The 13874-nt window shown below is 44.9% G+C and overlaps 1 protein-coding gene across 50 annotated transcripts in view; it reads left to right on the forward strand.

Moving 5' to 3' along the window:
• Positions 1–13874, forward strand: part of ANK2 (ankyrin 2) — a 360143-nt gene that overhangs the window by 225122 nt on the left and 121147 nt on the right. For 27 of the 50 annotated variants that reach the window (XM_074338609.1, XM_074338600.1, XM_074338589.1 and 24 more), the window contains 2 exons: positions 1235–1333; positions 2915–3016. In XM_074338609.1, coding sequence (XP_074194710.1) covers positions 1235–1333; positions 2915–3016 — 201 coding nt within the window. The remainder of the gene's footprint in view (positions 1–1234; positions 1334–2914; positions 3017–13874) is intronic. The other 23 variants (XM_074338595.1, XM_074338591.1, XM_074338599.1 and 20 more) reach the window with 1 other exon arrangement.

Here is a 13874-nt window from a genome sequence, read left to right on the forward strand (position 1 = left end):
CAGAAAAGAACTTGAAAATGTAACACTTCCCATGGTCTGGCAAAGGGAGTGCAAAGTAATGTTTGTTGAATCATTTCTCGCACCATTGACATCATGGTGGAACTCGGGTCGTAAAACACCATCTTTTTCAAGTTTTTATTGTTGGGTCATTTACTAAGTTTTCTAGGAATAGAATATTAGGTTGGTACAAAAGTAATCGCGGTTTTTGTGATTATTTTTAAGCTGTTAAACCGCAATTACTTTTGCACCAACCTAAAAATACATTTCGGAAGTGCTTTAAGCCTGTTGTTTTGTGCCAGTAAACACGGAAACCATGACCTGTGCACATTGATAGTACACCTACTCGTGTGTCGTCTACTCACAGATAACATGTGTGAGAAACCAGGGCCATGCTCTGCACAGAAGAAAAACAAGTGTGACTTTATTTTTGAGTCAAATGTAAAAGCCTGAGGACTCTCCTTAAGAAAATCACTAAGTATCAGATGTACAAAGACCACAACAGACTCTGCCGTATGGAGTTTGTGTCCGTTTGGTTCCCCTTATGTGTACAGCAAGCCCAGCTTCCACACTTCATGTCAGTGTAGTGTGTGCAGACGGCACATGCAGTGAAATCTCCAATAACTTTTTTCAGTGCTATGGTGAGTGATTAATTTTCCAGGGATTTGTAATAGATGGGTAGGAACCAGGCATTGCAGTGCTCTGAGAGACTCGAAGATAAATTTTAACTTTTAAAAAAGAACTCAGATGAGTCCCGTCGTGCTCAGTGTTGTTTAAGCAGTATTGTCATTGCGAAGTTGTCACCTCAGAAATTGTTCTATGGCTTTTTCACTGCTTTTTATGAAAAGGACATTTCTCTCTCCCATTTATTAAAAAGAAGATTTATTTAAAGCTATCTGTGTTCTAGAAACTGGACAGAATTCCATTTCTGGCTGGCACAATAAATGATACAGTTGCTTATTTTTTTTTTCAATATGAAAGTATTTTGATATTTCTTAGTTTAAAAAGTTGGTTTACATGACGTTGCCTAATCCACATTTCTAATGAATATTCACCTCTTTGCCTCTCTGATTCCAAAACCCTGGGACTTAGTCTCTCTGAATGCAGTAGCTTCCAGCTGTCAAAGAAAGAGCTGTGGGGACCGCATGGTCAGTCTGCATCTGGGCTGTAGCTGCTGGGGGGGTCACAGCCGTCACCCTCACACTCCCTGCTCTGAGGCCTGTTTCTTCTCCTTCAGAATGGACTCAATGCTCTGCACTTGGCCGCCAAGGAGGGCCACGTGGGCCTGGTCCAGGAACTGCTGGGAAGAGGGTCTTCCGTGGATTCTGCCACCAAGGTACTGCTCATACTGGGGTCCTTTCCTCGGAAAAGCGCCTTTCCCTGTTCTCTGGAACACCAGGTTCTTACCAATGAAGACCTGGAATAGAAACTTTCCCATTAAACTTGGCAAGTTTGAATTTTAGGGACGTATCAGGCATGAGACAATTCTGTGGACCTCGTTTCTAGTATTTTGGGCATTTTTCCTTGATTCCCACAGAGACGAGAGTAGTATATCTATAATCCTCTGCAGACAGTAGCTCCTACTTTCCTAAGGTGAATTCATGTTTTAAACTAAATTTGTATAGTGAACATCTCAATGGAAATGAACAAGTAATTTTCATGCTTTAATTCAGTTGTTGTGTGTTTTCATGTATTTATTTAGCTTGGTAAGAGACTATATAGAATCCCTTATGCTCTAATGGCAAAGAGATTTGGGGTCCTGGATTGCATTATTAGGGTAAAATTAGATTTTGTCACTGTAATGTATGTTTGTGAAGAAACTGACCCATTTCTAAGGAAATGGATGAGATGCTTGGTACACTAGAAACGTGCTCCCTTGTTGATTCTGCTTTTGCTGAAATATATTTGAGCCGTGTGTTTGGGGAGTCATTTCAGAAACAACAGATATTTTAAAAAACATCACCACTGGTGACAAATCTTTGTCTTTAGAGGGTGAAATTTTAACTTGCAAAAAACCAGTAGCGAGTCAGAGCGAGCCTGCAGACCAGGCCTGCAGGGGGATGACCGTGGCTCTGGCGGCCGTGCGCGAGGCGGGCAGTCCGGCCTGGAGCTGGGCGTTCGTGCCATCAGGGCCAGACAGGAGGAGCTGGACGTGTTAGAACAGGGCCGTGAGCCTGGATTTCAGCTCGTGCACAATTGCACAGCGCAGCTGGCCCTGCTCACAGTGTGGGACACAGCAGTTCTGGGGAAATTTAAAAACCAGAAAACAGACCTCAAACTCTCTGGCAATTCCAAAGACGTTAAAATATACGATCACTATGTGCAATAAATTCCTTACTTGGGACATAAAGAAGGAATAAGGCTTTTACTAACGTTTGTCTTGATCACATCAAGTAAATGTTAAATAGTTGGTGTCAGTCAGAATGTATATCGGACTGTTGGCTCCCCCTGAGTAGCCTGTATCAATATATTCACTAAACCAACCACTCTTTGGTTGCTCAAGTGTCTCTTGCTGTTTTATTCTATCCTTCCCTTGAAGCTCTTGATATTTTAAATTATGGGTTCCCTTTAAATCACAGGTTATAACTGTAGAATTTTAGGTCCAGAAAGAACTCACACTTCATGAACCTCATGTAAAGGGGGCAGCTCAGCCCTCACAGCATCTGTGAGTGGCGGTGGGAGCCCAGTCCCGCCATGTCCGGAACTGACACCAGACTTGTGACAGACAGAAGAGGACACCACGGGATGGTCAGTGTCTGGATGGTCAGAGGTGATCTCTCCCAAAGGCTGGCTGCGATCATGATAGAGGGACAAGTTCTAACCTCCTGAAACAGTCAACAAAATGGAAAATACCTGTACATTTTGATTTCTACAAAATTTGGAAACTGGTAACCTTTTCTGTTTGGTTTCTTTAAAGCAGAAGGGGAACACTGCTCTCCACATCGCATCTCTGGCGGGACAGGCGGAAGTCGTCAGAGTTCTCGTCAAGGAGGGAGCCGACATCAACGCGCAGTCTCAGGTAAGAGACCCACATGTTGCTGTGAGAGCCCGTGAGTTAGCACAGCTTTGTGGGCTTGATGGAAGGGGCCTGGCCAGTACTCGGGTAGGTGGATTTACTATCGGTTCTTCTGTTCTTTATTCGGCCAGTTATTTTGTTAACTCATGCTATGACAGTTCTTATTTTTCTGATGGCTCATGATTGCCCTTTTAATATAACTGAAAATTTGTCATGTGCACAGTTTATCACTGACTTTAAGTGCATTGAAAGAGAATAGAAAGTGTTTTTCCAGAGTGACAGTGCCATCTGTGAACTGTGAATTATTCATGCAAGCTCTGTGTTGCTATATAGAAGTATTTTCTCTCCTTAAATTTAAAAATCCTCAGAAGGTTAGTATTCCCGTGGGGAATCTGCTGTAAAGTGGAATCACACTACCTCATGACATCATACCCGAATGTGGGCTTTCCAGAACTCCTGAGGAAAACAGGAAAACTGGAGCCCCACAGCCTGTGACGCACACAGTGGCAGTTACACAGGGTAGGAAGTGTGTGTTCTCAAAATAAAATTAAGAAAAAGTTTAAAAGAATAATCAAAATGCATCATACTGTAAACCTTGTCCCTGTATTTTTTTTCTGGTGAGAAGGGGAGGAAATACTGCTTTGCCCAAAGCTTCACTCTTGGAATCCATTATGTGCTTACGTAGAAATTGAGGTGCATGTCTTCATAACCAAATCCAGTCCTCTCTAGTTTTCAAGGTTTTCAGCCTTTCTGTTAACATGGGCCACACCACGGGAGCCACTGGAAAACAAACCAGCTCCGTTCCAGCCGTTCTTTGGGACAGTGTCACCGGCTCCCAGGGCCTTTGTACGGGAATGTCTGTTTCCCATACTGGTCATTCACTCGTCACGTAGATGTGGCTCTAGTTGTGTAAATGGATCCACAAAACACTAAAGGGCAGAGCTCAGAGTCGCCCTGTTTTCTACAACTTCAACTATAGGGACGAGTCTGCTGAGATGGTGGCAGACAGGACATTATCTATTTTTATCGCTGTAATATCAAACTTTTAAGTAACCACATTTCCCCTTTACAACCCAAATTTTTAGTTAAATACACATGAATATTTTAATATTTATTGAGACTGTATCACACTCTAAAAATCTTTATTAAATGAAAAAAATTTACAACTTGGTGCCATCTGTAAGGAAGTCCTGTCTGTCCCATGAAGCTCTAAACATCCAGCGAGAGAGCCGCAGAGTTTCCCTGTAGCCAGAGGCCCTTCCTGCCCCAGATCAAGGCTCTGAAACTGCAGCCCGTGGTCACCTGTGTGGCTGGAGGGAGCTCGTTTCTGTCCCCCCCCCTCCCCAGGGTCCTGACCGTTCTGGGTGGCATCTGAGCCTTGCTGTCCTCACAGGCTCTCAGACGGTGCTGGGAGGATGTGAGGGAGAGCCCCGCGTAGGAACGCGCTGCCCGACAGCTTGGTGTGGCCCGAGCCCCAGCAGGGTCAGCAGTTTGCGAGCTTAGGGAGCACGTGCTGGACATGGAGGCCCGGCCAGTCCCACAGCCTGTAGGTCAATTTGACAGGACGGCCATGAAGATGGTGTTGTTAGCATCTGGACGGGCCATGGTTCCTCTTCCAGGAGTGACTAGTGGGACATAGTGATTTCACATATTGTCATTGATCTTTTTGGGCACCATATTCCGTTAGCTCTGTTTAAGATTTATATTGTAGAGAATCCTGACAAATAGCCTCAACCTGATTTTTATATTGTGATCAGTTTTAGAGTGAGAAAAGTCAATAATTAAAATTGAGGATGATTTTCTCAATGCCTAAGTCATTTCATAAGGCCTGTGACATCATTTGCTATGTTGGACTTAGGTAGCCAGCATGCCAATTACCAACAATTACTATTACTTAGAATATTTTATAATTTGATGATTGAACTTAAAATATGTGGCTTTATATAAAAGGGTGATTCTGTGGCTCTGGTATAAGAGCAAAGGCTCGCTTTTAAGGAACATTGGACAAGAGTCCTTCTTCGCCCACAATCTCGTTGGTCCTGTCTTGTTTAAGACACAGATTTCCGCTGTGACGACAGTGAACGTCAGGTCAGTGGGTGGGAGCCGCTTTCTTCGAGAACCAGGGAAAGGGCCCAGGAGTCCTGGACTGTGCTCGGAGCACACTTGCTGCTGCTGCTCTCTGTGGGCGTGAGCACAGTGTGTGCAGGGCAGCCCGGGGCCGGGACGGGGACCACGGGCGCTACTGTTGAATTAACACTTTGTAAGCGGGCATTTTCCTGCCAAATCGCGTGGTAACGCGGGGCTTTTTTGACATTTTCTTGCCAAAATTAGACTTTCCGTAAAATATTCATATCTTTCGATCTATTTGATATTTTTCTATGAAACTTTCAGTGTTTTAGTTTAAAAAGAGGTCTCTATTTATTTACTTTGCAAAATTTTTGCCGGTTCCAACTAGAGGCGATATGACGAGTTTACTCGTTTCCTTTAAGAAGTGAGAGAGTCTCTGACAGCCTCCGTGGAATAAATGTTCAGTAAATGCTTACAGGGCTCGTGGTTCTTGGAGACATCCTGCCTTCTCACGTAAACTGTGAGACGCACGTGAGTGTGCCTTCCCACGACACAGTGTGATGTGGTGGTCAGTGTCCGTAAGCCATGGAGAATTCCAGAACCTCCACTAGGAGCAGTTTAGCATTTTCAGTACAATTCTGTGATGGACGTAGCAGCCCCCACAGGAGTGTGCGCCCGCGGGGGCGCCGGTGGGGGCAGCGCCATGCTGGTGCCGAGTGCTGCCCGGGCGTCCCCGTGGCTGTGTGGGGTCTCCTGGGTTCAGCGGCCTGCAGAGCTCAGGCCCTGGGGACAGCTGTTGGGTACAGTGATGGGCTGGAAGTCATATTAGAGTGACTGGAGGTGGCCACTTGCTTCCTGAAAACACAGGCACTCTGAGCAAACCTTTTCCTGGCATCTTAACATCCTCCAAACTGTCCTAGGTAAATTATGCCGATGCTTTCCAGCTCTGTGTCCGGGCATTTGTTGTCACCTATATAACCTGTACTCCTGTTAGACTCAGAGATACGACCTTCAAAAATTGTACCAATTATGTATTATCAAAGAAATTATTCTTTGAAAAAGTTTTTAAAGTTTTCCAGAGTGATGAGTTCCTTCAAATGCTTGTAGCACTTTTTACCTGTTGGTATGTGCCCATGTTGGGTTTACTTTTTAATGTATATCTACAACTTCTGCCAAGTAGTAAGCTTCTTGGGGGCAGGTAATTTTTCTCACACTTCTTTATAGTTTTCGGATTTAGCATAATGCTCATGAATACGTGATTGGAGACAAATGAGTGCGAGACCTAGCTTAGTGAGTATTCCATCATTCCTCACAGCGGAGCTAATGGCAATAAAAGGACAAATAATGACATGGCTGTCGGTGTCATGCCCGGCCTTGCTCTGTCCTTATCGATGACAACAGAGACAGAGATGGCTCCTTACTTCTCATCCAGGTGACACTGCTTCCCCTGGTTCCCATAAGTGCTCTGTCCTCACCGCGGAGCCCAGGGGGCAATGATGGAACCCCTTTTCCACCTGGCCCAGACCCTGTGAAGGTCCCAGTGAGCTGCCTCTCCTGACGGGAGAGCCCGTGCAGAGCTCTGAGGTGCAGGGTGGGCACTCAGTGTTTTGTGAGCTGTAAATGTGACAGCTCTGTCAGGTGACCAGGACAGGAAGAGATTTTGCTGTTGCTGCCAAGGAAATCTGGCTGGGAATTTCCTCTCCTTAATTTTCTCCAAAAAATGTGACTTTGCTCCTCATATGAAAGTATTTTTCCTTTGTATCTTTATTATGTTCTCCATATATAAAATCCTTGTGTCAGAATGACCAGTGTATTAAGGCAAAGTTACCTTGAAAATATCTGGTTTTTGTCTCTCCAAAGCAAACTGGTTTGTGTTATGTGTATCTTAGTATAATTGAAAAAAGTAAACTGGGTGCTAGAATGGAAATGGAAATACCTCCGTAGAGGGGAGGCTGAGTGAACTTGTGGAGCTTGGGGACAGTGACACCTGTGGACAGTAGGTTTCCACCTTTACCTTATGTAGTGGCTGGAGGCTGTGACGTTTGCTTTCCCTGATAGTTGTAGAAAGAAAGGAAATGCGATTTCAGTAGAAGAAAGAAAGTGTTCGCAGCTCCCGCGAGGCCCCTAAGCAGTGTGTGTCCAGGGAGCTGACTGGCTGGAAATAGAGTCCGGACATCACAGAAGCACAGCCAATGGTAGCATCTGGCTCTCAGACCCATCGGGTTAAAGTGTGTCTTCATGGGCAATTTCATCTCCTTCTATCTGTACGATGATGTCAACAGCAAGGACAGTTACTATCTTTTGGGATGTGGGGAAATTGAGGCACATGTGGGTAAACCAAGGTCTTGTAACAGGCTAGGGATGGAGCCACAAGCCCACGGACACTGGGTGTGGATGCCTTCGTGCCAGCAGTCCTTGGGTCCCCCTGCACTGCCCCACCCCTGCCACGCAGGAGGCCCTGGGGCTCTGCCCGCCGCCCACGGGAGTGGCCCCAGCTCAGGCGCCGACCACTCTCAGAGCCCTTTTGCTAAACACACTTCTGAACACATGGAAGCTTTAAATACACTTTCTAAACTATGGTTGGCGACGTCGTTTGGAGTCATTGTTCTTGTCCAGGCCGACATTGTTCTACTTTTTCTTGCAGTTTCTTTCTTTCTTTTTTAATTTTTTTTAATTTTACTGAGGAATATTGGGGAACAGTGTTTCTTTCCAGGGCCCATCAGCTCCAAGTCATTGTCCTTCAGTCTAGTTGTGGAGGGCGCAGCTCAGCTCCAAGTCCAGTCGCCATTTTCAATCTTTAGTTGCAGGGGGCACAGCCCACCATCCCATGCGGGCATCGAACCGGCAACATTGTTGTTGAGAGCTTGCACTCCAACCAACTGAGCCATCCGGCCACCTTTTCTTGTTTGCAGTTTCTTGTGTTCAGGTCCTTTCATAGGGACTCCAGAAACACATTTTTTTTCCATCTTATTTTAATGGTGAGTCCAAATAAGATATTCTGATTTGGTATTCTTGATATCACATTTTACTGAAAATATACTGCTATTTTTCTTGAATCCTTCTGTCTGTTTTATGCTCACCACTCTTTCTTATTTCAATCCTGGAAATTTTATTTTAAAATAGACTTTCCTGTTTGTAACAGAAACATGATTTGGATGTTATTTTATTAACTTTCAGATTTTCAGACCCGACCATTAATGCCCATTGCAAGATTACGTGACCATTGATTACACTCCCAGAATTTTATGGGTGCATATACTCACTGTATGTGGTGACCAATCTCTTTTCAGGTGTAGCTCTCTGGAGCTTTTTTCTTCATTGGCTCTTAGTCATTGTCACAAACCATTTGAACTGGGCTATGAAGAAGAAGAAAGGCTACACAGTTGGCCTGTGTGCCCACTACACGGAATCGCGTCCATATGGCCACAGAGCCGTCCTGGCTCTGGGAATGACACTCATCATGGAACATTCTGTTCTCTCTCTCGCTCTCACAAACACACAGTAAGATGGGTAAGATGGGATCCATGTTCACAGATTCAAAAAAAAGCTTTTGTTGTCAGCTGTTTTTTTTCCTCCAAGTCTATACATATAGTTTTTTCTTGAGACGTTTCTTGTTTTAGTGTTGAACTTACCATCTTTGAACTCTCTGAAGTTCAGATGGACTGATGGACTTGCGTCTGACCAGGGAGACAGAGAAGCCAGGACACTTATGTTGCCCTTTGACTCTGAAAATCAGCTCATTGGGTGACTACAAGTTTGTAAGAGCTTCTGTGTCCGTCAGCATTCCAGGTTAACCAGGGGACGTCTGCTTTCTCCATCCTCCATTCTCCCATAAGCATGGAAAAATGGTGAGAATTGATGTCTATAAAATTTTGTGTAGAATGGAATTATTATCTCATGTCCCAGTAGAATTCCAACGTTAAAATTACTAGTCTGGTAAACACACACACACACACACACACTCACACACACACACACACACACACACACACATATCTGAAAAGCATGATGAAAAGCATTGTCATCTGCAATAAAATAAAGCAATTTTTAAATTTTTGAAATAAAATTAATACTGATATTTTGTCTCTATGCTCATTTATCTGGGGACAGGTGGTGTGGAAAGGCTGAACACTAGTTGTCATTTTGTCCTGAAACTTGAAGGAATTAGGGCACAAACATCATCAAATCTAAATCTTTGGATTATCACTTTGCAAGCCTATCCAAGTCTAGTATTGCATTTTAAAGGAACTAAGTTTATAGTAAGACAAGCCTTTTGGGAGAAGAATAAAATGGCACACATGGCTCTAAATTTCTCTTAGTAGGACAGACTTGAAATTTCATACAGAAGGCCCATCTTTTTCTATCCTTCTGAGTTAAATTGGATGAGGAGCTACTCTGGCAATAATATTATAGTTAGAATGGTTCCGAGCAGTCTGCCTCTTACCTCGGACCTCACAGCACAGTGTGTGACTTCCACAGCCAGGACGCTGGGTGAGACCGTCGGGAAGACCTCCCAGCCATGGTCCTTCAAGGCAGACATCACGAACAGAATGAAATGTGGAAATAGAACACTAAGTGAAGCTTGGTAATGGAGAACTACTGGAAACCATCTATTCCTCCCTGGCTCAGCAGGTGTTTGGGTATCACCGTGAGCTCTAATCCTTCTGGAGGTACCATGATGGGGTCGGGGACAACCTGAGAAAATGATGACTGAACTCTCTTTCTCTCTTTCTGTCTCTGTCTTTATAACTCACAGATTTTTTTTCAATTTAATTTTTCCAGCTTTTATCAAGGTATAATTGACAACAAAATTGTAAGGTATTTAACAAAACATAATGATTTGATATATATATTCGCACTGTGAAAGAATTTCTCCCTCGAGTTAGTATACACACGTATCACTTCACATCTTTCTTCTTTTTTTTTTTCGTGAGAACATTTAAGTTCTCTTCTCTTAGCCAATTCCCATTATACCGTGTTATCAGCCCGTCACTGTGCTGTGCGTTAGATCCCAGACCTTATTTATCTCATAACAGAGTTTGGGCCCTTGTGCCAACCTCTCCCCACCCTCCAGCCCTTGGCAACCACTTTTCTACTCTCCATTCTATGAGTGCAAATTGTGTATTTGTTTTTAGAGTCCTCACATAAGTGACCCCACACAGCATTTGTCTTTCCCTCTCTGGTTTAGCTCACTCACATCACGCCCTCCAGTGAGTGTTCTCTCAAAGGAATGGGTGTGAGAACCGCCGTGGGGGAGGTGAGATCGTACACGCAGAGTGGGAACAGGAAGTGGAAGCGTGGCCACGTGAGGCCAGGCAGGAGACATGTCCCACAGGGATGGAGCCACGTGAAGGCTTGTGTTGTGAGGTGTTTATTGTGAGCCGATAGGAGTGTGGACACCAGCCTGGAGGAGGCCCCGGTGGATGCAACACTCACTGTTAGGAGACCATCGCAGGGTTCCCTCTAGAAGCAGGTGGTGCTACTTAGAATGAGAGCTGGTGTTCGGGGGCTGGAGGAAAGAGCCTGCTTGAGAGAGAGGCGGTGCTGACGTCAGAGCACCTGGGAAGTGAGGAAGAGGTGGTGACAGGTGACTTCCGCATTTCTCCCTCACCTGGCAGGGTGGCGAGAACACGGGATGAGGACTGGGTTTGGTTTGGTTTGGTTTGGTGGGAAGGAGGGTACAGCTCATGAGTCGTGTGTAGACGTCCAGCAAGAAGTTTACGGGAATTCCGAGCCAGGTCTGGAGCTCAGCGGAGAATTCTGGGATGGACGGTAGACATGCTGGGTCTCCCAGCCCAAGTGGCTGCAGGAGCCGTGGACTTGAATGAGACTGCTGAGGGTCTGAGCCAGAGGCAGAGGTGGAAGAGGTCTGGATTGTCAGGAAAGTTTTCTTATTGAAGGAAATAGTGATGAAGAAAATTTGGGATATATGGGGAAAAAAATTTTTTTTTAAATGATAATAATTGTCCAGAGGATGCTGGGTCCTTCCTGTAAAGTGAGTGAAAATAGTAGGCTTGGAAGAGTTGCACTGAGAGCCAGTTAAGAGCAGTGAAATTGGCATTTGGTGCCCATGTGGACCGGCTCCGGCTTATGGAACAGTGGTGCATAAAAGGCAGAGTCACTGTGAGGATTGAAGGAGGTGATGGACTGTTTGAGGCCGGCAGGCTCCACCAAGAAATGGTCTCTCAAGCAGTGCCGCCTGTGACCCCGGATGGGGACGCACTGCCCAGTGACAGATGGCCTTCCAGTTTCGGCCTGTAAAGGTGCTTACAGCTGAACACCCTGATTCTGTACTTAACGTGATTTAGTAAATCTTTACGTGCCACAACCAAGACAAAGACATTGCCTGTGGGCACAAACCAGGACTTACCCTTCGCAGTTAGACCGGTGAAGACTGTCCTTTGGAAGCACAAAAGTTGTTATCATCTCAGTCGCCATGACAGTGGTTGTTTGGGGCAGACATGCTCCTGGAAACCCATCTGACCAGTCAGCCTGGTTGTTTGTTTCTGGGGACATTTTGAAGCCGACACATCCAGACAGGACAAAGAATATATTTTTGTTTGACATCTGGATGGGCCATACTTCTGTCCTGTTGTGGGTGAGCTTTGAGGAATACAGTCTTCCCTCCAAATGACTCAGGTCCACATTGTAGCTTTTCTGTTTTGAGATCAAGGCTCTGTGCACCAAGACTTTTTAAAGTGGATCAAACACTTTCAGAAGGAAAGTACCCTCTAGGTGGAGCTCGGCAGTCTCTGTCTCAGTAAGGATGTCTGTCACCCCATTTCCAGGAGCGGGGCTCAGCCTTGCCACTGCAGATGCAATTGTAGTGCGTTTGTCTGGATGAGGACTGTCCCCTGACACAGAGACCCCTCAAGGGACAGACCCAGGCACTTCACACAACCAGCTTGGTGTCCGCTGTCCCTTGTATGAGGTCCAGATTCTATAAGGCAGCCAGCATGTGTCCTCTGATTTCAAAAGCATGACAGTCTCCCCATCTGTCACATTTCCCTCTTTCTGTGGCTGCCCAATTCCAAGTTCTCTGTCACGGCACTGAGCTGCTTCTGGGTCGTGCTTGTCACCACCCGATTCCTGCTGCTAACGCTGTTTCCACCGGCCCTGATAGCCATACCCTGATGATCGATGTAGTTTTAACTATATGTATATAGAAATCATTTGCGAACATACTAGTATTTCCAGGTATAAGTGATGAATAAATACCTCACAGCACTCTCCGTCTATGTGAGCGACGGTCCCAAGTGTGGTCTGCGTGAGTTCTGGGCCATTACATGGCCAGGATGCGTTCTCCCAGGTTCTGTCGTTGGCAGGCTGAGAACTAGCACGTGCTGAGCACCTGTTAAGTCCTGAGTGTGTCACGTGGGGCTGGCTGACTTGTGTGGCCATCTTTCCTTTCTCGGTCCTCACACCCTCTGGGAGCCCTGCCCCTCCAGCAGCTTGGGGAAGAACTTTGAAGGGGTCAGTCTGTACCAACCCCACACTCAGGAAGGGAAGAGCTCCACATTGCGGCTTTCATTGCCCTCAAACTATTCTGTCGCTCAGACATTACTGAATCTCTGTGTGCCCAGTCTTGTTCTCATTTCTCTTGGCATAACCAGTGCACTGCAACGTGCAGTGGGACCTTGCTTAGCTCTCACACTGCTGACATCACACAGGAGGTAGGAATAGCACCGGGGTGATCACTACTGCGTGACTGAGAAAACTTACAGCAAATATTTTGGAATAAAGGAGCAGGACACTTTTAATTTGCAAAATTAAGAAAAAATGTTGAGTGGCAATGGGGTGTGTGTATCTGCTTCCTGCTCTCGACTGTGTGTTTTAGTTTCTGAACCGGTGCACAGAGTTCGCTCATCATTAAATGACAGAAAATGATTGACACTGCTGAAGGGAGCGATCATTTCGTTTCATACAGTCACAGACTTTCAGGGTCACGTCTCGGCATTAAAGGATGCCATCTGGTTGCCTCCCGTGTTTCCTAATGAAGCTCAGGCTGGTCGTGCAGTTGTTGGAGGGACTAAAGGAAGCATGGCCTTCGATGAGTTGGCCCAAGTGAACCATGTGGTGTTTGGATGTGTTAGGTGCGTTTCAAAGACTTGGAGCAGCATTTTATTTTCTCAGAGACAGTTGGGTAGAAGTAAGAAACCTGTTTGGTAATCATTAATTTACAAATTTTTTTGGTATAATGTGCAAGAGAAGTAAAAGAGTTATAGCTTATTTTGACTATTTTAATTGGGAGAGTCAAAATTCTTTGATTCTTATTATGTATACATAATAAGTGGAGAGAGATATATATATATCTACTCAACCTCAAAATAATAAAACAATAAGCAATTACATTATTGCTGTGGCTTAACTCAAAACAATGATTTCAGGTTTATGGATCTTGCTGCCTCCGGGGGACAGAAGACCACCCTCCAGTGGTTGTTATTGACTTAGTTTTCTCAGTGTCGTGCGCCTCTCCACAGTCGTCAGTGTCTTTGCTTTTGGGGGTGACACGTTTCCTTTTGCTTCTAAGCTGCTTGGTCATTTATGAAGTTGCTTAAAAACACACAGTTTTAAAGCACTCGTTATCTCTGCCACACAAACTATTACATGTTAAGGGTTGAACCTAGTAATCTGTGTTGTTCAGTCATTTGAAGGTCTAGAAAAATTTATTTAAAGAAAATGTATCAGCAAATTAATATCCATTCAATTTTAATATAAGATATTCCATCTCTGATGCTGAGACATTTTCATTATTTCTATAGAGAGTAATCAGGGCACATAATCAGCCTTGAAA

The sequence above is a fragment of the Rhinolophus sinicus genome, linkage group LG07 (assembly GCF_036562045.2).
Source record: "Rhinolophus sinicus isolate RSC01 linkage group LG07, ASM3656204v1, whole genome shotgun sequence".
Lineage (NCBI taxonomy): Eukaryota > Metazoa > Chordata > Mammalia > Chiroptera > Rhinolophidae > Rhinolophus > Rhinolophus sinicus.